Source organism: Delphinapterus leucas, chromosome 4 (genome assembly GCF_059928025.1).
Source record: "Delphinapterus leucas isolate spDelLeu-1000000601 "Yukka" chromosome 4, BTC_Dleu_Yukka2, whole genome shotgun sequence".
NCBI lineage: Eukaryota > Metazoa > Chordata > Mammalia > Artiodactyla > Monodontidae > Delphinapterus > Delphinapterus leucas.
The window spans coordinates 52,506,227-52,530,768 of record NC_143132.1 but is presented as its reverse complement, the minus strand read 5'-3'; the positions used below and the strand labels follow the sequence as shown (position 1 = coordinate 52,530,768).

General features: G+C 40.9%; 1 protein-coding gene across 2 annotated transcripts in view; it reads right to left on the bottom strand.

The window, feature by feature from the left end:
- The window catches only part of ALCAM (activated leukocyte cell adhesion molecule), a 193,819-nt gene extending 182,973 nt beyond the window's left edge, over nt 1–10,846 (bottom strand). Inside the window, exon 1 of one of the 2 annotated variants that reach the window (XM_089910513.1) lies at nt 10,080–10,846. In XM_089910513.1, coding sequence (XP_089766639.1) covers nt 10,080–10,152 — 73 coding nt within the window. In that variant the 5' untranslated portion in view covers nt 10,153–10,846. The remainder of the gene's footprint in view (nt 1–10,079) is intronic. The other variant, XM_089910512.1, reaches the window with a different exon arrangement.
- Between the last annotated feature and the right edge of the window lie 13,696 nt (nt 10,847–24,542).

Here is a 24,542-nt window from a genome sequence, read left to right as displayed (position 1 = left end):
TCCACTGTGTGCCAGGCACTGAGACATGTGCCATACACTCATTATCTTTTTGAATATTCATATCAAATGAACTTGATAGTATTGTAATCCTCATTTTACAAAACAGAAAAAAAGACAAGAGACAGTAATCAAACTAATGCTCTGATACAGAGCCCAAGCTCTTGAGCTCTTGTGCAATGGAATATACGCTATGTATTGACAGTCTGTGAAATCTGTAAGCCTTGACAGTCTATAAAAATTAAGCAATTAGTTTTTAATACCACTGAGGTATAGCCACACTGTACACAAAAACTTACTACTCAGGTAGTTCAAATCCTTTCTAGCTGAACATTTAGGATCAATTCTAAAAAATGATCACCTCTAAACTATACCTGGAAACTCTATTCTTTTTACTGTTTTACCATTTATTTTAGAAAGAAGACATACTTCTTATCAGCAAAGAGAAAAAAAGCTGAACAGATGCAGGTTTTGTTTTAATAAACAGATACTTATTTGCCATTCTACTATGATAAGAAAAGCAATTTTATCATATGCTAATAAATCATTTCTAAAGGAAAATTTCTATTTGAGAACTAAATTACCATATACTGGGGTTGGGTTGAGTAGGGGATTAATCCAACAGGGTAAATCCAAATATGTATTGCATTTTACTCTTAGATGTGATATCAAAAGCATTATTCATATTTAGAGTCATGCTCATCTCTGCAAAAATATAAAACCTATGCCTTATGACCAACATAAACACTTTTCTTGGGAAGTGTCATACCTATCACCACATAGAGATAATGCTTGCAGAATGAAGTATAAATGCCACAAGTTTGGACGTTTAAAACTAAATGCTAAGCAGAAACTGCTTTAGTTTCATAAAATTACAGTATGTACATACTAATATTAAGTTCATTATGAGTGTTTGTTGCCTTGTTTTAAAAATATATCTTCAGCATATGCTTGTTGAAAACTCTTCATGTACATATTTTATGTTTTTTTAAATAAAAGTAACTATAAAAATATATTTTACTCCTTTTCACAATAGGTCCAAAAATTACAGGGTGAAACATGTAGTAGCACTGATTTTTAAAATAAATTTACAGAAGATGGTATTTTTATCAGCTCATAAACAATTTTGACAAGCCTGTTAAAACAAACTTGTTGGAAGAAATGTTCAAAATATGATTTACTTAAAAATAACTGAAGTCTGTTTAGTAAAACTATTAAACTGGGTTTACAAAATGGCATTAGTTAGACGTATATTGCATCTACAATGAACAAACACGAATATTTGGAAACCATTTGTGTAATGAAAAACATTATCAACTACTCTTAAGGTTCACATCTTGTTGCCTGTTAATCCACTGCTTCAGTTAATCTCATATCACAGAGTATGAATCTTCTAAAATGGAAGAAAATATGGCTTACAATTACATGGTTTATGTTCTAAAAGTTACCCGTCTTATATGGAAAGGGCAATGATAATAATTCATAATAAATGCACTTCTTTCCTGCATTTGTGGTTCCATCTCATGTATAAAAATTTAGGCACAAATCTGTTTATAGCTTTTGCCTTACATATGAGTGTGTGTGCCTATTACTCCTATAATTCTCATTTTTTCCATAAACTTTAAATAAATAAGAACCAACATATCCTGGTTTTTAAGAAGTTATAGTAATAGTACAGAGTTATGGAGGAAGTATGGGGAAGGTACATTCCCATATACTTTAGCTGGGACTAAAGATACTCTTTTTTAAATAGAGATATATTTGACATATATTTGTTTTAGGTGTACAGTATAATGATTTGATAGATGTATATATTGCAAAAATGATCACCACAATAAGTTTAGTTAACATTCATCACCACACATAGTTACAATCATTTCTTGTGATGAGAACTTTTAAGACTACTTTCTCAGCAACTTTCAAGTATACAATATAGTATATACTCTTTGAACCGTAATTTTAGAATTTCTTTCTAAACAAAAAATACACATATTCTTTGACTCAGCAATTTCACTTCTAAGACATTTTCCTGCCAACATAATTGCTCATATGGACAAGAACAAGTATTAAGATGTCCACTGCCGTATTGTTTGTAACAAATAGATTAGAAACAATCTACATTTCCAAGAGCTGGGGAAATGGTTAATTATGGTGTGTACAATAAACTCCAATACACCATGTTAAAAAATGATGTAGAGCTATATGTGCTGATATTAGATATTCTCTTAATCTCCAACATGTGCTGCAAAGTGAAAAAGGAAAGGTACAGTACGTTCTCACTAGATATGTTTAAAGGGTGGGAAGTTTATATGCAAATATGTGCTAGTATATAAGCATTTGAATAAAATCAAAGAGATCCTCTTCTGAACCCCGTAACTGGTAAGTAAATTAGGGAAATTAAAAAACAAGTATTTGAACAACTTCAAGGAATTCCTGGTCACCTCCAGGAGTTACAGCCATGTTCCTCCTTAGTGTCTTCACTCATTCCATTCTCTCAGCCCATATCTTTTGTTTGATTATTTCTCATCTCGTACTTCAGATATCACTTCCTGAAAGAACTTTTCTGAGTTTTTCCTAAACTCCAGACCAAATTTGGCCACACTGATGTAAAGTGCTCTTTATGTGCCCTTGCCGTACTTAGCAAAAGTTCTAGCAAATAATTATATAATTAGTTGACTGATGTCTGTTTCCCAGAGAGGACATAATTTCTTGGAGAGACAGTGGACCTTGGCTATTTAGTAACTAGCTCATGGCAGTATCCCCAGCACCAAGCCCAATGCTTTGCACATATTGAGCACAAGAAATATTTATTGAATGCTATTATTAAACGTTGAATGGTTAATTGACAAGAGTTTTAATTTTGGATTGGTTAACAATATGACCTTAGGCAAGTAGCTAAGTAATTTTAAGGCTCTTTGTAGCTCCAAAACCTTGAACCTATGGGTCTAAACATACATCAAACTAAGAACATTGTTGACTCTAAAAATGGTGGTTAATCTTCTACTGAATTTTAGGTAATCTCTTTACCTGTATTTTCATCTATCTCAGCTGTCAAATAAGAGAACTGAACAAGATAGACATCTAAGGCACCTTCTCATTTTTCCAATAACCCCTCTTCTACCACATTTTAGCTTCTGATCATGAATTGCATGCCTTTAACCCTTCAACTTCTCTCTCTCTCTCTCCCTCCACACACACACACACACACACACACACTTTCCATAATTTTATTCCCTCTCTCTCCACACACACACACACACACACACACACACACACACACACTTTCCATAATTTTATTCCTGGGGAAGATAAAGTTTGAGCAGTAGGAAACAGTACTCTTACTGGACACTGCTCTGTAATATATGAGCCTCTATAATATTTCTTGCCCAATAATCTGAAAGAAGAGGGTGTAGACTGTGAATATGGGGCTGAGGATCTGCAGTAAGGATCCCTGCTGTTGCCACACCCCTCACTACTATCCTGAGAGGTAGACTTCCATCAAGAGAACTAGCCTAGGGAAGCCTATTAGAAAATGAAAGACCATGGAGAAGAATTAATTTTTCCTGAACAACAACCAGCCAAATCCCAGAAGCAAAGCTTCACAGGTTGACTCACACAGCAGCCTACAGTAGAATGGCATGGAGCTAAAATCAGAAAAGCACCCAACTGTCCAGCTTAAATTGCCAAACTGCAAAATAATGAACTACATAAAATGGTTGATGTTTTAAACCACTTTATTTTGGAGTACTTTATTATGTGGCATAGTTAACTGATACACTGTGGTTCAAAATTTTAATAAGAGTAGCAAGACTTATTTTTCTGTTTTTTGCTTGATTTGGAGCTAGGCAAATTTTATAGCCAGAAACCTCCCTACTATTAGGGAAAGTACTTGGGAATATGCTGACAAGAGTTTTAGCCACAGTGTCCAATGCCCGCTCCCTTCAATCCGTCTTATTAAGGACAAATCTATGGCATCCTTTACCCGTGTGCTTAGAAAATACCCTCTCACCATTCCTACCTCCATTTGCTTTTGGAGTTTTCTGAATATCTGGGACACTCAGAGATATTTGAACCAAATAACATGTGGGTGATCAATTAGGAATAGTCAGTCTTGGCACCAACTGTTCTGGCTATATTGTTGGCTGTCCCAAGTCATGTCACCATACCTAACTGATACAACTGTAGTTCACATGTACAAAAAGACTTGAGGCCCTCCTTCAATTTTATAGACATCCTTGGTAATTTATTTTTAGATCTAAATTGATAGTGGAGCTACTGAGAAACCTCACAGAAGAACAGAATGGGAATTGTGCAGTTGGCTAAGAAAGGATTTCAGTATCAAATTGAAACAGGCCTTCCCTAGATAACTGCATGGCTAAGTATAGCTCCCAGGTGAATTTCAAACATAATTATTCTCTTGGCATCTCAGGTCAATTCGGTTTCCATTCCAATCCACGGAATCCTTAATGTTCCACACGTACTACAATATTCTGGGGTTCCAGCCATAACCTTGTATCTCTCTTATACTTGACATTAAAGAGGCATATAACCCCTTATTGATACTTCACTATTGCTGATACTTAAAAAAAAAAGGTTAGAAATATTCAGTTTGTCAGGTTGAGGAATGTCTTATAGTTAAGTATTCTATGACAGACACATAGTCAAGTCATTAACAATTATTGTGATCATCTAATTTGCCATCCAAACTGCACTTTTGAGAGTAAAAAGGGTACCATTAATAATCGAATAAACCAGGCATAAACCAGGAGTGTCTTGGATATACCAGGATGTATGGATCATGGAGTGATAGAGAACAGAGCTTTAGGGGAAAAAAGGCAAGGAAGCAAGCCAGGGAAACTGGACAGCTGTCTAATTTCTGATTAGTCTATTCTCCCACAATTTTGTTTCATTTTATTGCAATGCTAGAAGATCAGACACAGTCGTGTTCATTGAAGTACCTCAACTCAAAGTTGAATTATGTAATCCTTTGATTAGAAGCTATTTTGGATTTTGCACAACTCTGATTGCCCCTTGAATGGAATGGATAATTGAAAACTGACTGGATAAATAAGAGAGGAAGCAGTCAAAGCTAATTTCATTCTTGGAACATATACTACAATAATGGGCTATGATAATAGGTTACCATAAAACAATTACTGAATATCATAGCACAATTGGAACTAGTCCTAGCTGAAATATATATGGTATTCTGTCTAATAAGGTTGGGGGGAAAGAACATAAATTTTGTTATTTAAACAGAGAAATTAGCTGGATGAAAATATCAGTAACTCCAAATATACGATAACATTTTGTACACTATAGGGATACTTGTAATAATTGTAGGATTTAACCTTATCAAAGAGCCTATAATATCCTCTTCTTAAACATAGAAGATATATTTTAGTCTTGGCTTTGTTCTCCACAGGGAAAGGAAACTTCTGCCCTAATAAAAAAAAGCAATGAGAAATATAAATGGACATTTTTCTGGACATTTGATTGAAAATAAAAAGGAGCTGATATCCAAAAGTAATAACCAAATAAACATTAATTCATCACGCAGCACTCGCAAGAAATTTTTCTTTAGTATTCCAGTGAGTTAGCTCATCTTAATATGCCACATACACTCATGTGTGAGAAATAAAATGGGCCTTTTGAAAACCTAACAGTGAAGAATAAAATTAACACTTTGAGAAGAACTAAATTTAAGTTTCCATGTATACACACAGGTACAGAGATACTCTTTTATCATATCTGTACCTATGTTGCTCTCCTGCATATTTGGGATAACATGTTGCACGTGTCAGAGAGCTAGAACTCTTTGATGATGTTTTATGTGAAATAGATGGCCAGAACAAAAAGAGGTGTGTTTGGGAATATAAAACAAGGTGATTATAAAGCATTTAAAATACTATATGACAAAAAGCTGCCATCTTACACTAAGTAATGCTGACAACTTAGTGCTCAGTTTTACAAAGGCCTATATTTAGTGTCATGAAAACTTGAGGGAGAAAAAAAAGAAAAGAAACATTTTTGCCTGCTTTTAATAAAATGGTCAAAGTGATAATTAAGTGGAATAAGTTAAAGAGTGTTATTCTATTAAGAATATAATAAAAGTCTTAATATAGCATGTTTTACTTGAAAAATTCAAAATGCTGAGCAAGGGAGTTACTAATCTCACCAAAATCAGAACAATGTACTACATAGGGAGATAATTTTACAGATGGGAAATAAAAAGGAGTATAAAAATAACTTCCCCCAAGTTTACAACATTCTTATGCAGCACAGCTAAAAACTGAACACATGAGTACTGACTCCATTATAAAGAATTTTTTGTTGACACTTAGGAGTCTTAAAGTAGGTTTTTATTGATTTTCTTCTTTTTAATAAGTCCACAGTAGACAAGCATTTTCTTCTAAATTTCTATTTTAAAAGATATGCTAGTTTGAATTTTCTAAAAAGTCAGAAAAAGTTTGGAATCTAGTCATGAAAATATTTTGGATTTCTATAGATTTGAAAACAATGGGGAAGCATTATTATTTTCTATTTCCTTCTATATTGTACTTACAACCATGGAGCAAATCAACTTCCTTGTTTAGGAGCCTTTTTAGGGTGTACATATAAGGCTTTGTCACATAAACATATTAGCATCAACCATCACTTAACATTTTATTCTAGGAACTATATATGAAGTTTAAATAGAGCCAGTCTTCCAGAAGGGATGGGTTGCATATATATATATATATATTTTTTTTTATGACCTAAAGCCCTTTCTGACTGTTGGGGTCTCTTTTCCCAGGAGAATGGGAGACTAATTCTCTCCAGTATAAATTTTTTTAATAGCCTTATTCAGGCTTGGAGGAGTAATCACAAGATACGAGTTTATAAAAGTAGGAAAAAAGACAGAAAGCTAGCAATTGGGAGCCACTGTCATTTTTCTAGTAATACAACTTATATGAATCGTGTCTGTCCAGGCTGTTTGAAAGCATTAGAAAAATACAGTTGGAAAATGACTCTGCCTTGCCTAAATGGGCTTTTTACCCTAGGTCATTAGAAACAAATAGTTGAGCTGGCAGAGCTCTCAGAGAGCAGAGCCTTAGTCCACCCTTTTCCTTACACATGAGAATACTGAAACCCAAAATGGTGAAATGACTTGCTCAAGTGTCTGAAGGTAAGTGGTCCCAAAACAAACCTAGGAAAGCAGTCTACTGAAAATAGTGCCCCATTAAATCATAAATTGCTATTGGATTAAATAAATCATCAAAGAAAAAGCAGTATTACTGCCTACTAAGCAGTTTGCAGTTTTGAAATTATAAATTTTAATAGTCCCACATCAGTTAGTCTGAAAGGACATTATTTGAATTGATGCTCTTCCCAAGGCCTACTGAGATAAACAGATACATTCCAAACATGATAACCCACTGAAAAAAAAGCTTTAAGTGTGCTTACGTCTTGGAATGAACTTTTTATCAGTGAGCAATTAAGAAACATTCCAGAGGGGGTGCACACAGATGATCCAAGAGAAGAAACAGTTCAGGGCCCATCTCCTTGTTGTAAATAATCAAGGAAAGCCTTTTTTTTTTTTTAAAGCAATACAAAATGTTACCACAGGCTGACGCTCTTTCTACGAGAATAATAAAATTCTTGCTCCCTCGGATGCTGAGCTCATACTTCATTGCCTTCATCTCCGAATTCAGTTTCCGTGGTTCATAGATAATTCTCCTCCTGCCTTCAAAACAGGTAACATGCCATGCCTAAAATATATCCATGGCTACGTAGCGACTACAGACCGACAGACCTGCAGAGGCAGTTTCACAAACTCTAGTTTTTGTTCTCTAGGTCTGGACACACTATCAAAACCGCTCCGGAAATGAAGGGCTGCAGGCGGGCCAGCCCTTCATTCAGTCCCCTTGCCTAAGCCAGCTATTGGTGCGGCATCACCCCCGGGCTCAACGGTGCAGAAGGCTCTGGAGGAGGGGCACTTGCCGTCCAGGACTTGCACCCTGAGTCTGGACGTGGCGCTTTTAGTGCCATAATTCTTTCCTTTAAAACACACTGACGCCGCACCGAAAATCTGGCGCATTTGCCAGCCGGGTAATTTCAAGGAAAGCGCTGATCTGAGGGTCTCAGTCTCCTGACCCGCTGATCAGCAGAGGGTAGGCGGCGGTGAGAGAGCCCGCCCCGCTAGCTGAAAGAGCGCAGCTGGGTGCCGGCTAGAAACCCGCGAGCTTGCTGCGTCAAAAGAATCCCCGCGAAGATCAGAAAGAGGAACCTCTCCCTTTTTAGCAGTTACATGTGCGGAAAACCTGTCCTCTGAAGTGGCCCAACTGAAAATAAATTCTGGCACGGAAAAGGAAACTGGGCGTGTGCCTGTGGTCCGAGCGTAGTGGTGTAGGTGAGACTACGCTCTCCAAGTGGCGAGGGGGTTAAACCGAAAACCAGCTGTGGGACTGTGGGTGTGTGGATCTTCGCACTGAACAAACTACAGAACCCTCATCCTCCCTCCTCTCTCCCCTCGGCTCCAGAGTGAGTGCCCCTCCATCCCACACCAGCCACTGGGATCAGGAAAAAGTGAAATCCGTACAGTACCAAAGCCAAGGGCGTCTCTCCTTCCCACCTCCCGGGGGGTTCTCACCCCCCTCCACCTGCTTTTAAATCCTGTTCGACTCTCGATTGACAGTCCCAGCCCCAGAGCCGGCGATTTGTCACAGACGCCTCTTGCTCTAGCCTCAAAACAGCAGGTGAGCTCATTACCTCGACTCGAAATGGAACTTTAAAAATGAGAGCAGAACGGGAGGGGGCACGCACCTCGCGCGTACACCACCACTAACACACACCGCGGCGGCAGTTCACAAACACTAGGGATCTGCAGACTCTAACCCCGAGCCCCACTCTCCTCCCTTTTCTGGGAGAGCTCCAGAGGCTTTCAAACCCCCTTCTTTGACCTCAGCATGCCAACAACTGAAGGGATGTGCAGAAATTAAAGACGCGAAAAGGAAGTGAGTTTTTCTTTGATAAAAACTAAAGAGAGGGGCAAGAGTACAAACAGAAGCCGAAATAACAAGAAGTAGGAGGTTTTTTTGCAATTGTCTACGAGGGGCTAGAGATCAAAACTTCAAAGGGAGAAAAAAATTTCCCCCCAAATCTTCGTGTCTAGAGAAAAATTAACCTGCTGCTCTGTCAAGCGACGGCGAGCACACAGAATTTCCTGTTAGGGTCAACTCACTTCAGCCACCCGGCGGGTCTCAGGATGACAGTGCCAGGAAACGTCCCTAAGGGCAAGGAAAGAGATTTCCAGGCGAGATATATTCATAGTTGGGGCTTTTGCTTTTTTTTTTCTTATGAGGCTCAATACAGAACTGAGAACTGAGGTTAGGTCACAGGTCCTGAACAATCCACAACCCCCTCACTAAGGGCTCACAAACCTGGCTGCGAATTCCAGTCCAGGCTGCGTTCTTTGCCCGCCATCACCCCTACTCTTACCACCCACCCAGACAATGGGGGAGACGACGTCCAAACCACGGTCGGAGCTTTAGGAGGTTTTAAAAGGGAGTGATTGAAAGTCCTCCCTTCCTCCTCTACCCCTCCCCCTCCCTTCGCCTCTCACCACGGGAAGTTACCAGGGGATTTATCACGAAAAAGTGCGAGCTATTGCCTCCAAGAGCTAAGCGAAAGGAAAACTGCCCAGAGCGCAGTGACGTGGACTTTGATATCCAGAGACTGGAGAGGTGGTCAGAGGGCGAGAGCTCGCCGCCCAGGCTGGAGCCGCAGGGGGGAAGGGGAGAGAGCCAGATGAATCTTGCCCGTGGGCCCCACGGAGCCCCGGCCCCGGCCGCACCCAAACTTCCTGGAGATTTATCAAGTCCCCCCAGTCGCTGCCCCAACTTCGGCCAACCGGTCGAGCCCAAATATGCGGTACAGGTGAGGGTACCCAGGGCCAGCTCTGTGCCCGCACCGCCGTCCCCTTACCTCCCCCACGCGCCCCGGCGCGCCTCCCCGGGGGTGCGAGGCCCGGGCCGGGGACCTAGGAAACTGCCCTCCCTGCCCAGGTTGGCCTGGGGCTGCTCTGAGGCCCCTGCTCTTACCTGGCCGAAGGACAGCAGCGGAGATCAAGAGGCAGAAGACCAGACGGCAGGAGGAGGCCGCCTTCGATGCCATATTCCTCCTCCTCCTCGGGGACCACCGACAGAGTCCGCGCCGCAGGAGGGGGCGTCCTCCCCGGCCCCGCGCTGCCCGCGCGCTCGCGGGTCCGGACGCAGCGGGCAGCGGCTTGTCCCAGACACACCGCCCCCTGGGCTGTGGCGCTGCACCTTCGGGTGTCCGCTGCTCGCAACTTTCCACCACGCAGTGCCCCAACTCCTCCTGTCTCCCCGTCAACACCCGCCCTTGGCCCCTTCGGCTGCTCCTCCCGGGACCGGCGACCCTCTCTTCCCGGGAGACACTTGAGTAATTCGGAAAGGTATACGTGATTCTTTTTAGCTGGTCTGTTATTTTCCTTCTCTTGGAATAATAATAATAATGGTAGTGGCAGTGCGCATAAAAAGCCTGGTGCTAGGAAAGAATTGCCGGGAGGGGCGACAGGTCCAGGCGGTCTCCTCAGGTGGTAGCGGCGGTGGCAGCGATAGCAGCGGCGCCAGCAGCGGTCTCTGGGCTGCTCTGAGTGGAGGGACTGGAAGGCGTGTGTAAGCTGCCGCTTGCCTCCTCCCTTCGCCTCCTCCCTCTCTCCTCTCTCCCCCCAGCTTCGCGGGACGTGGAGCCAAGCGCAGGTGGTAGGAGCTGGATCTGCAGCCTAGAGGCGCTGCAGGACCGAGTCCGAGACGAAGTCCGCCTCAGGAGCTCCACTGGTCTGTCACGCTCACCGAGTCCCGGAGACCAAGTGGGCGGGGCTTTCTAGTGGCTCCGCCCCTGGGGCACGCCCGCCAATAGGGAGCCCTCCCAAGAGCTGCGCGCTTCTGGGTGGGCCCCCAGTACTGCCACTTCCCTGTGGCGTTATCTTTGCCATCGTCCTACGGATTCTCACTTCACGCTGCCCACGCAGCTTCGCCACGGTTCAAACTGCCCTTTTCTTGCCCCCAGGCGCCTATCCACTGGCTCACTCCTCAGGGACTTTTCGGCCGTGATATCTCAGCCTCCTTCTCCTATAAGGAGAGTAGTGGGGCAGGGAGGTGGGGGTCGGGACCTCCCCGGGGACTCGCACTTCGGGTCCAAGCGTGAGAGCGAAGGAGGGAGGAAGGGGCTGGAGGAGGTGGCAAATCGGGGAACTTGCCTCCTGGGAGTTAACAGGAACAGCTACTGGTTGGCGGGGTAGGGTGGGGGGGTAACTCACTAGGCTGATTCCTCCGCCCTACTCCCGCCACGTGCCCTTCTCGCACGCACCTTGTTTTGCAGGCAGATTACTTGAGTCGACTGCCCACTAGCAAATAGAAAATATTCACTCTTTCCCGGGGGAAATTAAATCAGGAATTTCTAGATCATACTTCGTTACACGGATTTTCCCAATGTCTACAAAAGCCAGAGCGAGTGTCTCTTTTATTTTGAATGAAGCGGCGATTTTAAGTTGCAAACAGAAATCCTCAAATTACTCAGATTAAAAGCCAAGTTTCTCCTTGTCCGTTCCAGAAAGCCAGGCATCCCAGCAGATGGACAGGCTTCTCTGGCAATTTCTAAAGATTGAACCACCTCCCAGGCGGAACGTCAGGAAGCTGTGTCGCTTTCAGATCAGGCAGAGAGCATGAAGGAATTTTTCCCTCTAGAACACCGGGGTGGAGCTGTCGGAGCCCTAAGTGGCTCTAAATCAGGGATGTGGGATCACAAGTCTCATCCACGAAGCATAATAAAATCTTGGTCCCAGAACCACTTCGCCGGGGCATTAAATAGCCTTCCGTGCATCACAGGGACACCCCTGTGTGAGACTAGTCTCCAGCAGAGAATGCCAACTAGTAATCGTCACATACTGCGCTTTCATCAGAAGACTTGAGTCACCAGCTAGATGGGGATGAGGGAAGTTTGTGGCAGGAGAAATAATAAAACAAGCGGGAGTGCGCGCGCGCGCCCACACACGCCTTTGAACTCTTTCTCTTTTCCTGCTCCAAACTATTAAGCTCCATCTTCCGCTGTGATTTTTATCGAAAGCCTGCCAGTCTTGTCCTCCCGGTTCTCCTTACATTACATTCGCAGTATTCTAGAGTAGAGCTCTTATATTTTTCCTCTCAGAATAAGTAGTTTCTCCCTTTTGGTTTTAACATTAGCATTTCATTTGCATCTTATGAACCTACAAGAAGGCTAATGCTATGAGGCAGATGCCTTTTAATTCAGTATTCCATGAGCTAAGTATGGCTGAATTGCTAGCATTCCCATGGGATCCTGTAGAATTCCTTTAGGGAATTGTTTCCCCTTTAACAGCAGCTCTAAGTAGCTCTTACTCGAACAAATCATCCTAACTATATATTTAACCTGGATCCCTCCCAACCCACCCTCTGTCTATCTGACCCCCTTTATTTTGGCGTGGGAGTTAGTACAACTTAATTGTTAAAAAGTTGATCTGCAAAGGCAGACTGTCTGATTTGGGCTTTGACATTCCCAGGGGCATGATCTTGGTGAACTCAACCCCTCTAAGCCTCAGTTTCCTTACTTGTAAAAAGTGATAACAATAGTGCTAGCCTTTTGAGATTTCTGTGATGATTAAATGAGATCACACAAATAACTGGCTAGATACAGTAGAAGGAGTGTGGGCTTTGGGGAGCAATCAGAGCCTAGGTAAAGCCCCTGTTCTGCACAAGCGAGTGACCTTGAGCAAAAGTCAGTCTCTTATAATCAAAGTATGATAAGTATGATGACACATCAGAGTACCAACTTCAAAGGTGAGCAGCTATGTCGGATCAAAATACATTCTATAAATTAAGTATATTATACTTACCCACATTTATGACAAGTATGATTGTATGTAGTACAGTCAGTTGGTCCAGAATTCCTTTTAGAGAGGAATTTGTCCTAGTGTAGGAAAATGCCTTAACAAGCCGCTTGGAGCAGTAACTTCAAAAGCTATTAGTCTTATATAGCTAAGGCCACAAAGTGATGGTGAAACTACTCTATATTAACTAACATAATAAAAATAAAATGAGGAATTACAAAATAATAAAAATAAGAATTTGGCAGGGGAGTGAAGACAGGGATGCTGAGAAAAGAAGAAGGGACAAAGACTAAGCCATACAATTATAAATTGAAATGGTGGAAGACCTTTAAATATATTATAAATAATTAGTTAATGGCAGTTATTGAACACTTACTATATGTTAGGTTATTCTAAGCAATTTATATGAACTAGTGGAATAATTCCCCCTCCAAAAAAAATCCTGCGAGGGAGATGTTAATGTTATCTTCATTTTACTCATGAAGAAACTGAAGCCCAGAGATATGAAGTAACTTTTCCAAGTTCACACAGTGATTCGTGATTCATAGTAAGAGTAATGCCACCATTCTACCAAAGGCACTTTGATATTAGAGCTTCATTTCTATCTACTTGCTCATCACTATCCACTTCACTTATCAGATATGTGCAAAAATAAATTTATGACTTCCTTTTTGGTTGAGGGGGGCTTGATTGAAACATAAATTCCTAAAACATTAATAAAGCCTCCTACTCTCAAATACATTGTCTTTGAGGAAATTAATAAGGCAGTGCACCCTATCTGCATGAGACAGATACAGTGCATATGAGATGACAAGACCATTTCTAGTAATTTAGCATAAGTAAGAGCTCAGAATTGGAAATAAACTTGAGATGTAAGCTCCACAAAATAATGTAGTAGAGAGAGTATTTGTCTGTCAAGATTTGGGGAATGGGGGGTTGGATCCACCTTACCTAGTTCTTAACAGGAAGAGCTTTTCCAGCTGCATCTGGACCACAAGTGCTTTTGTTACAACCAAGAAAACATAGTATTCCAATGATATTTACCAGTTTAATCATGCCTCAGAGCATCATAATGGGGACTGCTTATTGCAAGGAATAAAATGAATAATGTTCAGCCAGAGGAAAATGTATTTCTTGTTACCTGAAACATGAGAAGCATTTTGCATCTCCAGTATAAAAGAATTCATCATCAGTCAGGACAGTATGCTCAAAGCAGTGACAGCACAGTAGGCAGCTTTCCTGCTTAGAATCTGTTGAGGTCAGATCTCAGGATTCCAGAGGCTCAGGCCAGGAACCTTTGCCCCATCTGTACTACTTCATCAGTATGTGACAACATAGCTAGGTGGGGCATGTGAGCATTTGAAGAGTTGACGTGATTTTTTTCTTCTGATCAACATAAACAATTTCCCACTGGAGATGAAATTTCCAAAAGATAGCTTTGGAGGCTGGTGGCATTTGTTCTTTACCACATTTATCATAGTGTTTTGTGTGCCTTCCTAGTTTTTGAACAAAACATGTATGCAGTTCAAGAGCATGCAACAAATCTGACTCACTTTCTCCCCGACCCCACCTCTCCATCAATGATTACACATTTCTAGCCAATACTTTGCAAATACACTGGGTACTCTGTAAGTATTTATGTATGAATGATAAATAGTGAGGAAAATTTTTTATAGAACATAGACCCTGAAACAAACTTAACAGGGAGAATGAAATAAGGAGATGAAAGCTGTTTCCACTGAGCCTTCAATGATTGGACTAGTATGATTCTGGTACCAGTTCCAACGTGTGGGTTTTTTTTTTTTTTTTTGCATACCACCAAAGCAATTCTTGGACACTAGGTTGATGTTCTACAATTCAACTAAATTCTCACAGTATCAGCCTGGTTATAGTGTCAACCAGATAGAAGAGATACCTAGGGCAAGTCCTGTGGGAAGGAGAGCAGAGCATCCATGCTCTCTGAGCCTGCCACTCTCCCCAAATAACCACGTGTTTACCAACCAGGAAGCTCTTGGAGCACAGACCTTTCAAGTTTTTATGGAGGCTTCATTACATAGGCACTGTTGATTACATTCTAGGCCATTGGTGATTGAACTCAATCTCCAGCCCCACTGCTTTCCCAGGAGGTCCAGAGTTGGGACTAAAAGTTTCACACTCTAATCACAGAGTCAGATTGGATCTCCTGGCAACCAGGCCCCATCCTTAGGTGACCTAGGGACTTTCCAAAGTTACCTCATTAACACAGCAAAACGCACCATTATGTTACCACTGTACTCACGTAGGAAATTACAAGGGTTTTAGCAGCTCTTACCAGGGATGGAGTCAAGACCAAATATTAAATTTCTTAGTATAACACACAGTATCACAACTAGGCAGAACTAAGGTTTAGGGAAAGCAAAGAGAATGAGTCAAGACCTAGTCACCATAGTGAAAAACTTTGAAATATAAACTGAGGAAACCTAATCTACAGGAAGAAGAGAGTGAAAAAGAAAACTATTTGCTATCAGTGAGAAGAAAACAGAGCCACAGGAGAATAGAATCCTGACTAGTAAAGGTTTCAAGTGACCAGGATGGGAATGGGCAAGGGCCTTGCCTAATGCACTGATGAGAAAATTGAAATAGATGGCTAAGTGGCATTTATATTAAGTCTAAGAAGATATAACTATTTAAAGAGGCACAGAGATTACACAGGTATAAGATAAAGCTCTGTTTTATTTCTGGACCCTAAGGTTTTTAAGTCAATGATTCCTAAAATGACTCTATATAAGGCCTGGGGAACAGATGGGTATCTGTCCTCCTAAGAAATATTCCCTTGAAGTTTATTTTTTAATTTTGATTAATAGTAATATCAGTCACGGTTTTGAATAAAATTTTGCAACTCACATCTTCAATAACATCAGCTAATAAAGCTGTATCACTGGAGCTCAGGAGCGCAAAAACTTTCAAAGCCTATGGTAAACATTATGTTCTTATTTCAGACTGTAGCTCGCTCAATGTCTGGGTACAAAAAGAAATTCATAGTTATTTCAGTCGAAGTAGAAATCCACTTAGTCGTTTTCCTTCCTGTCTTAGACATGAGGAATGGAGAAAGAATCTAGCTAAGCCCTTTGACCGTGAAACATACACCATAACTATAAAATAGATTCCCAAAACTCTTAGTGTATTAAACACTCATAATTCATTAGCGCTTTCGGTAGGTGCATAAAATTTACTCAAAAATTATAACATTCTAAGTTCCTCCTACAACTTGAGAGTTTCTCCTTAGAGTTCTCTATGTGTTTTCAACTTTTAACTGAAATATATGGTTCTTTCAGTTTGGGGTAAGTAAAAGTGATTCAGAGCGTAGTTATTCAAATGTTTGATACCTCAAAAGAAATTTCAACTTGATTACCCCTCAAAAAGTTCTCCAGAGTTATCGCTACTTGCTTTGTCATATATCTGCTAGCCATTCTGATCTATGATAATTTCATTCAGGAATTTGAAGTGGACATGCAATGACTATAGAAGTTGAAAACAATGTATTTTTGATTTCCTAAAACAGATCACCATGGATTTAATGGACTTCTGGAAAACCAAAATGAAGTATTAACTAAGCCCAGGTTATCTATACTAGTTTTCCTTAAAATAAGCAAGATAGTTGCAAGAGTTTACAGGAAAGTATTAAGAAGAAATTCTTACGTAAATGCATAATCCCTAAGGAGTGATATTAATTAGCAAAAAAAAAGATGAATAACACTGAATGAAGTCTCATTGATTATGTAATATATGACAGAATCTTATAATTTTAATGTTTCTTAGGGCCTTACAATAATTTAGATGAAGAGTTTTCAATCTTTATTTAAATACAAACCTTTTTCTTCTAATGAAGGCTCACTCTGAAGTCAAATTTCCTATTTCCCCGTTTGACCCATTCAAACCGTACGGGTCTCCTCATTATTCCTAAATATACCTACCATATTCCCACATCAGGGCCTTTGCACTTGCTGTTTCTAATCCTCGGAATTCTTTAACCCAGTTATTAGTGTAGCTTACTCCATCACCTCTTTCAAGGTACTTGCACAAATATTACCTTCTCACTGAAGCTTTCCATGAACAACTATTTAAATTTTCAACCCCCATCCCCAGTACTCCTTATCTCCCTTTTGTGCTTCATTTTTTTCTCTGTTGTCTCTATCCCTATAGAGCATAATAGATTGAAAGCTCAATGAGGGCAGAAATGTGTGTCTGTGTTACTCTCTGCTATATGCCTAGAATAGACAGACACATTAGTAGACACATAATACTACTTGACCAATGAGTTCATCAATTCTTGAATACTTGATGAATAATAAATTATAGTGCAAGGTAATTAATAAACTGATACAGGTGAGGCTGCTTTGACTGAAGTTTGATAAGTAGCCTGAAGTTTCACTTCCCCCTTTAGATACTTCAAAGCTTTTTAGCATAATTAGAAAACCCACCAGGTCAGTATCATATGACAGATGAGGTCATTGAGGTCCCAGGATCCAGAAGTCTTAACCAAAATTTACACAGGTATGGGTACCACTCTTGCTTAAATGAAAATGGACCACTTTCTGGTGGAGTAAATACACAAGATACTCTGTAAATTTTTAGTCAAATTCTCAGAACAATAAAAAATTTTGGATGCATATAAGACATTATTAATCAATTTTAAATACAGTATATTTGCCCAAACTCTTTTCAGAACAGACATTCTGAATAGTGTTCTGTATAAACTTTCTCTAAGGCATGATTATGGATGCAGTATCAATATTGCAAAGTCTACAGTGGTGGTTCAGTATTCAGGGTTTTAAGCCTCAGTGTTCTTTATACTTTGTTCTTTTCTGGTGGATTTGGCAACATTATAATTCAAAGCATTGTATTCCACGAACATAGATGATTCATAACCTATTCAGCTAACAGTGCTATAGGACAAATATTTGATTTAATTTGATGCCCAACATTTTAACGTTACATGGAGGTGTTTAATGTGTTTACTTTTCTTTGTAAGGGCAAGAAATTCACTTAATAATTGTACCTCAAGGTGAAAAACTTATGAGAAAACACAATACATTTAAAAACAGCTATAAAATCCAGTGCACAAAAAGATTTATAAACATGTATATGCTTTCATTGAAATCACCAGAATCTGTGATGTGTCAGAGCCAGCAGGGAAGTAGATTAAATTATTTTTGGCCATTGCTTCCAGTTTTGAAATTCTATTAAAACCAGTTAATTGATACATCTCTTAAGGAAAATGATTTGCCTTTTTATAAAGAATGACATCCAAGTTATAGAGTGAAGCATACTGTCCATGTGTTATTAACATATCAAGTTAGAAGAGAATCCCCAAATAACATAACTCTCGACTATTTTTCCTAGACTCAAGGACATTTCAAAAGAGGGCAAGGTCCATGGTGATTTCTCAGGTTTTGAGTTTGAATCTTGAGTTCAGGATTAAATGAACTCTTAATTCAACCTTTAAAGGCAGAGATACGTCAAAAGGCAGCTTGAGAAGTGTGACTAGAGGGGGAATCATACATATTTAGCCTGACTGAGAAGATGAGCCTTGGTTACTCAGGTCTTTCTTCCACACCAGCATTATCTATTCTCACTTCACCTTCTGAGATCTTCCCAGAAAGTCTAAGAAAAACTCCCAAGTTACCCTATCTTGAGGTGATTTTTCACCATCTGCTCGAATTCCTGCCATGAAACTTAAGATGTGAAGACCTTTTTTCTAGTGCTGATTTGTCCTTCCAGTTCTAAAATGATCAGCCTTTCCTTCTCCTTTCTTTTCCTCTCAACTTAGTACCTTGTCTTTTGCCTATTCAGTGAAAGCTCAGCATTTTGAATCAAATAATAAAGCCGTGATAATTTATGAAAGGAGAAATGAAAGTATTGTGGCCTGTGTGCCAATGAAAGAAAGAGACGTTTAAAGAGAGATGAATCATAGGTCAGGAAAACACAAAATTAAATAAGCATATCTTAGAATATAGGCCCAAAAGGGAATTTAGTTCTTGGTATTTCCCCACCCCCTTTACTCTGCTAGTTTTTTTGTTTGTTTGTTTTTAGCTAGAAAGACATTATTTTCATAATCTCAGTCAGCCAAAAGGAGTTTGTCATCAGGTCAGGAAATTTTTACTAAAGTTTTTTAATGGTCAGGATACTTTCAACTGAAAGTGACAAAAACCCAGTCCAAAGAGTTTAACCAAAAAACAAAAAAAAGAAAGAAAGAAAGAAAGAAAAGAAAAGAAGAGGGTTTAAATGATTTACTTACTAGTTTAAATTTTTGGGAATCCCCAAAGTATGTATATTTTTAGGCATATCACGATCAAAGCATTTGAGCAAAGTTGTCAAGGCTCTTTGTCCTTTTTTCCATATTCCAGCTCTACATGCCTTTGCTTGTCTTGGACTGTTTTCTCAGTTTCTCTACTGCAGCCCAACTTCCTTCATACCAAAAAGGTACCTTCAAACCTACTTTTGACCAAAAAGATACTTTCAAACCTAAGCCTATATCCACAGAGATTGAAATCTTAGAGGTAGCCTCTCACTCTTAGAAAAGATATGATTGGCTTTGTCCGTCTCTTGAGATGGACATGACTGGCCAGGCCTGAGTCATATGTCCACCCCTGAAGCCAGAGGGCAAGTGGGCATCGTGCTTGACAGTACCTCAGAATCACAGAGATGGGTGCCATTCCCCAAGGAGCAGACAAAAACAGTAGACAACCATTTCATTTCCTTTATGTCATTTTTTAATTGATTCTTAGGACCAATATGCTTTCTGTCCAGATTGTGTACAACAAGAGCTTTGATTATGGAGGGAAAAAATAGAAATATTCTGCAACATAGGAAACCTAAACTTATTTTCGTCCTTGCTTCTTTCAAAGGGCTAGATTATTGACACAAAGGGAAAACAGGCATTATTTGCAGGTACTTGCTAATGTTTTTTCTCCTCACTGTCCTATGCACTCTCTGATTCTGTGGGGAAGGAAGGAAGCATTAGTGTTGTTCTATGCTTAGAAGGATGTGAAATAAAGTGACAAAATAAATATTCTAAAGTATTTGCAAATATGTTTATTTCCCCTGAATACAGGTCAATATAAAGTACATTCAGAAAGTCTGCCAAACAAGCAAGTATTTCCTCAGGACTTCTTTTGAAAGTGAGCACTGAGTAATTCTTTTCAACTTTATTGTCCATATGTTTGCTAAAGCTCATTTTCCATCGATTTATCACCTTCATCAGTCTGCTGTTGTCCTTACATAAAGAAAAAGTAGATAAATAGCCAGACATTCATATTGGCCAATCTTTATAATTCATCTAGCCCCAGTTTCAGTCTTTTAAGTATAGTTTCAGTTTTAGCAGTGATTAAGACAAGTGCCTGTAGAAAGTTTTGAATGAAATAAGTCAACATTTTGGTCTTTTATTTTCAAGCAAATTGCCACCCTTCAGGAATGGTGATTTTAAGCAAGAAGCTTTCTGCAGCCAATCATCAATCACACTTTCTACTTGATCCAACTACAGTTAGCTCAATCTATCTACCTTCTTTGAATGTAACTAAACTAATCCCCATTCCAGCCTTCATGCATTACTCCTTCTTTCTCCAAGAATTACCCCTAATCTTTCCCACTTCTCCTCTAACACACTGCCCGAGCATCTCCTCCTCTGTGGTACGGTTGTAGGCTGCAGGCTCTCCAGAGCTGCTTGTGCCCATCGCTTCCAAATGCCACCTTCAGTGATGTCACGCTGGTAGCTTGGAGTTGCCATTGTGGAATTATTTACACACTGTGGGAATCGGAAATTGGCAAACACTACGAATCCAGACTGTTTTTGGCTTAGTTTTTGAGACGTGGTTCTTAAACTACTAGCATACCATACTGTCCATGGAACTGACTTCATTCTTCACTAACCACTCTAATAGTGTTTGGTGTCAGATAAACTGGAGCTTGAGTTCTGGCTCATTGATCTAGTATTTATGTGACACTGAGCAAGTTATCTCACCTGTCTACATCGGTTTTCTTAAGTAAAATAATACATGTGAAGCCCCTGGCACAGGAAAGTGCTGAATAAAAGTAGCTATTTTTTCAATAGCCCTTCATGTGTATTCCATGTGTATTCCATTCATAGTTTTGATTAGCTATGTTTCTGGCTGTATGTTGATGTCATTTGTATTTGCTCTTTCTTGTATCATAAAACCCCCAGTCTTAAAGAGGATCATCAGGGTATCTTGCCTCGTGTGTTTGGTAGATAGTGAGTGCACAATAAATGCTACTTCAGGGCATAGTCATGCAGAAGACAATCAAACCGTCGAAAATGTGTGGCCAGTGATGCCTGAGAGCACTAGATTAAGAGTAAGATGCCTAATGGCAGAACGCAGCATACAAAACTGTAAGAAATCCTGGATCAAATATCTCTAGTTTTGAATCCCAGTTCTGCCTCTAATTATTTGTGCAGACTTCATCAGGTTACTGACCTCAGCTTCCTTATCTGTTAAATGGACAAAAGAGCAGCTTTGCACTTAGCTTCATAGTTTAGGAGGGTTGCTTGTATTAAAGGATGCTAAATGTGTGGGCAGTCTTCTCTTAATAAAAAGTGGCTATTATTCTTCCACTAGTTGATTGTGTGGTTTAATCTTCCAAAGCTTCATAGACTTAACTATATCTGTAAAAGTAAGAGGGCTAATTTGGTGCTCTCTCAAGAGGCCTTTTTTATTTTGAATAAAATTCTTTGTGCCTAAAGCCCTTTATTCTAGAAACAGATAAAGTCCTAATGCCAATTTTCTTTGGTGAACAAAACCTCTCCTTTCCAGTCTCAATACTCCTAGCCCAGGTCCCCATCACCTGTACAGCAAGTTTCCAACCAGTCTCCCATCACCTGGATGGCTCTAAGCTACTTTCTCCAGACTTCCCTGTGGTCATCTTAGACAGACAGACACACACACACACACACACACACACAGAAATTTGATTATGTCACTCCCTTTCTTTAAAATCTCTGCTGGAGTCATTTTACCTACAAATGAAAGCTAATCTTCCTAGCAAGATCTCTAAAGTCCTTGACATTCTCATCCCAGTTTCATATTTCCCCATCTTAGTTTCATTTCACAACCCTCCCTCATGAATACTATGCTTCAATCAGGTTGAACTCACTGTTTCCTAAACATACCCTGGCAGTCTTTCTCAACTTGTGTCAGTACATATATGTTTCCCTCAGCCTGAAATGCACCTACTACATCTATCCCTTTGTTTTCCTGGGATACTGCTCCTCATATTTCAAGACCCACATCACATGTCAAGTTGTCTTTTAAAAAGCCTTTCCTGATTCCCCTAGGCAGTGTTAGTCATGCTGTCTCTGTATTTCTACAGTGCTAGCACTTACCTCTTTGAATTATATTTATCTGTTTACAAGTCTGGCTCCTCCACTGGAACAGTGACTTACTAGTGATGTGCCACAAGTCTGGAGTCAGACTGTCTGGTTTGTAAACCCCTGCACCAACACATACTAGATGAATGAGCTTGAGAAAACTACTTAGCTTCTTTAATCGCCAGTCTTCTCACCTATAAAATAGAATGTTCCATTATCAGGGTCCTTATAATAATTAAAAGAGAAAATGCGTGTAGAGCTCCTACCCATATGCCTGGCATAAATTAAGGGCTCAATAGCTCAATAACTCTCAATGTTGATGGAGATGACAGAGGAGATAGGACAGCAGGAGAGGGAGAGAAAGTGATGGAAAAAAAAACACATCATTTATCTTTTCAGTTCCTGGACCAGTTCCCAGAGTCTGGCATCTAGTAAGTACTCAATGCGTGTTAGTAGAATGAATGGTTGTGCTACTTTACAGTGCAGCTAAAATGACAGATACCAGCTCTTTTCTCATATCTAAGTCCACGATGTTGAATTAGTTTTTGAGATGCCAACAACTGAGGTGCTGATAGAGAGGGAGAGGAGTGGAGAAAAAGGATGGTAGGAGAGGGAGAAAGGAAGTACTGTGTTGGGCTTGCAGAGAACAGCTCTTCAGAGCCTGTCTAAGCATTTCTATCATTGTTATTATCGAGAACTGAAACAGTTTTTTTCTTTTCTTTTTTAAGGAGTTAAATGGTGAGGATTCCCAGTCTAGGGAGCAGCCCCACCAGTAGGCACCACTTGGGTTGTAAGGGCAGTCAAAGCAAACTCCTTTGATGTGCTCTGAGAGCCTGAGGGCAAAACAGCAACGCAGCGAGGGGTTGGAATGCACGGAGCTTAGAATGAAAATGTGTTCCTGCAAGGAAGCGGGTAGGGAGGGACAGAGCTCACTTCATGATGAAACCCCTGGACTAGAAAGGACTGGAACATTGAGAGTGGAAGTCCAGCTTAGCGGAATAGTAAACTCTGAAGGCATTTACACAGATTAAAACAAAAACAAAAATCGAAACAAACCCTGATACACAGGACGTAAAAACCGAGACAAGTTCGTTCAATTGGTCCCAAAGACACCTGGTAATTAGACCAGAGATGCTGTGGGAATGGTATACCAGAGAATAAACTGGGGAAGAAGAAAAACCGAGGTGGTGAAAAGAGAAGCAGTGCTGCTGAATTTATTTCAAAGAAGAAAAAAATGCTCTTGTTTTCATCAAATGTTGGGTGCTCCCCAGGCCAGAGAAGCGGCTGATTCCCTTTTGCGCTCGGTAGAGAAAACACACAAGCAAAAACAGAAATAAAAACAGAAAAAAAGAGGCGTGATTTCGTCTTCTCTTCCTCCTCCCTTCTTCCAACCTAGTCCTTCCTTCAGGCCCAGAGCCCGCGCGCGAAGGTTCGCCTTTGCTGTCCACCGCCGCGTCCTGCCGGACCCCCAGAAACTGGCCGTGGTTTCCATTCTCCAGACCCGAGTTGGGTTTGGTCCTGAGAACTCAGGCCAGGAAGCAGATCCCGTTCTCCCTCCTTCTCGTCTTCTCTCCTCTCCTCCCGCTTCTTCCCTTCGCTTTCCTCTGGTCCCTCCGCTCCTGTGCTCGGCTGTCACCCGCTCCCCTCCCTCCCCACACCTATGTCCCCGAACCCGCGGCTGGGAGGAGGGCCCGCTGACGCTCCGGGAGAGTTGGCAGGGTCCCAAGGGGAACCCCCGCTCTTCCTCTTTAGCAAAGCACTGTCTTTCTGAGCAGCAACTGATTTCCATGGCCGAGGACTGTCCTGTCTACATCCCTCGGGACAGACACCGTGGGCGGTTCTTGGCTCCTGACTCGGGACCCGAGAGAGCCCGGCTGGCGGCGCCCTGGCCGCGGAAGTGCTCGTGCTCCGCTGCCCCAACCGGCTGGGGCATCGCCACCCGCCAGGGGCGGATCGCTTGCTTCCAGCCTCGCACAGAAGAGATCACGGTCAAGGTGTGGTCCGCTGCAATCGTCCGGGGATTCTGTTCCTCTAGATGAAGGGCCGCAGCCTGCCTCCTGGGTCAGAAGCCGCTAATCCACCGTTTCCGGGAAGTGGATGGACTGATATACATAGAGGAACAAAGGCCACAAATAGGTTAAACAAAATAAGCAAGTGCGTGCCTCTGTCTTGTCATTATCACTGGCCAAAAGAAGTCCAAGATTTTCCCAAGTAAAATCTTAGTAGCTCCACTCCCCCACAAACTTTCATTTTAAATGACTCTATATCCCATAAAAT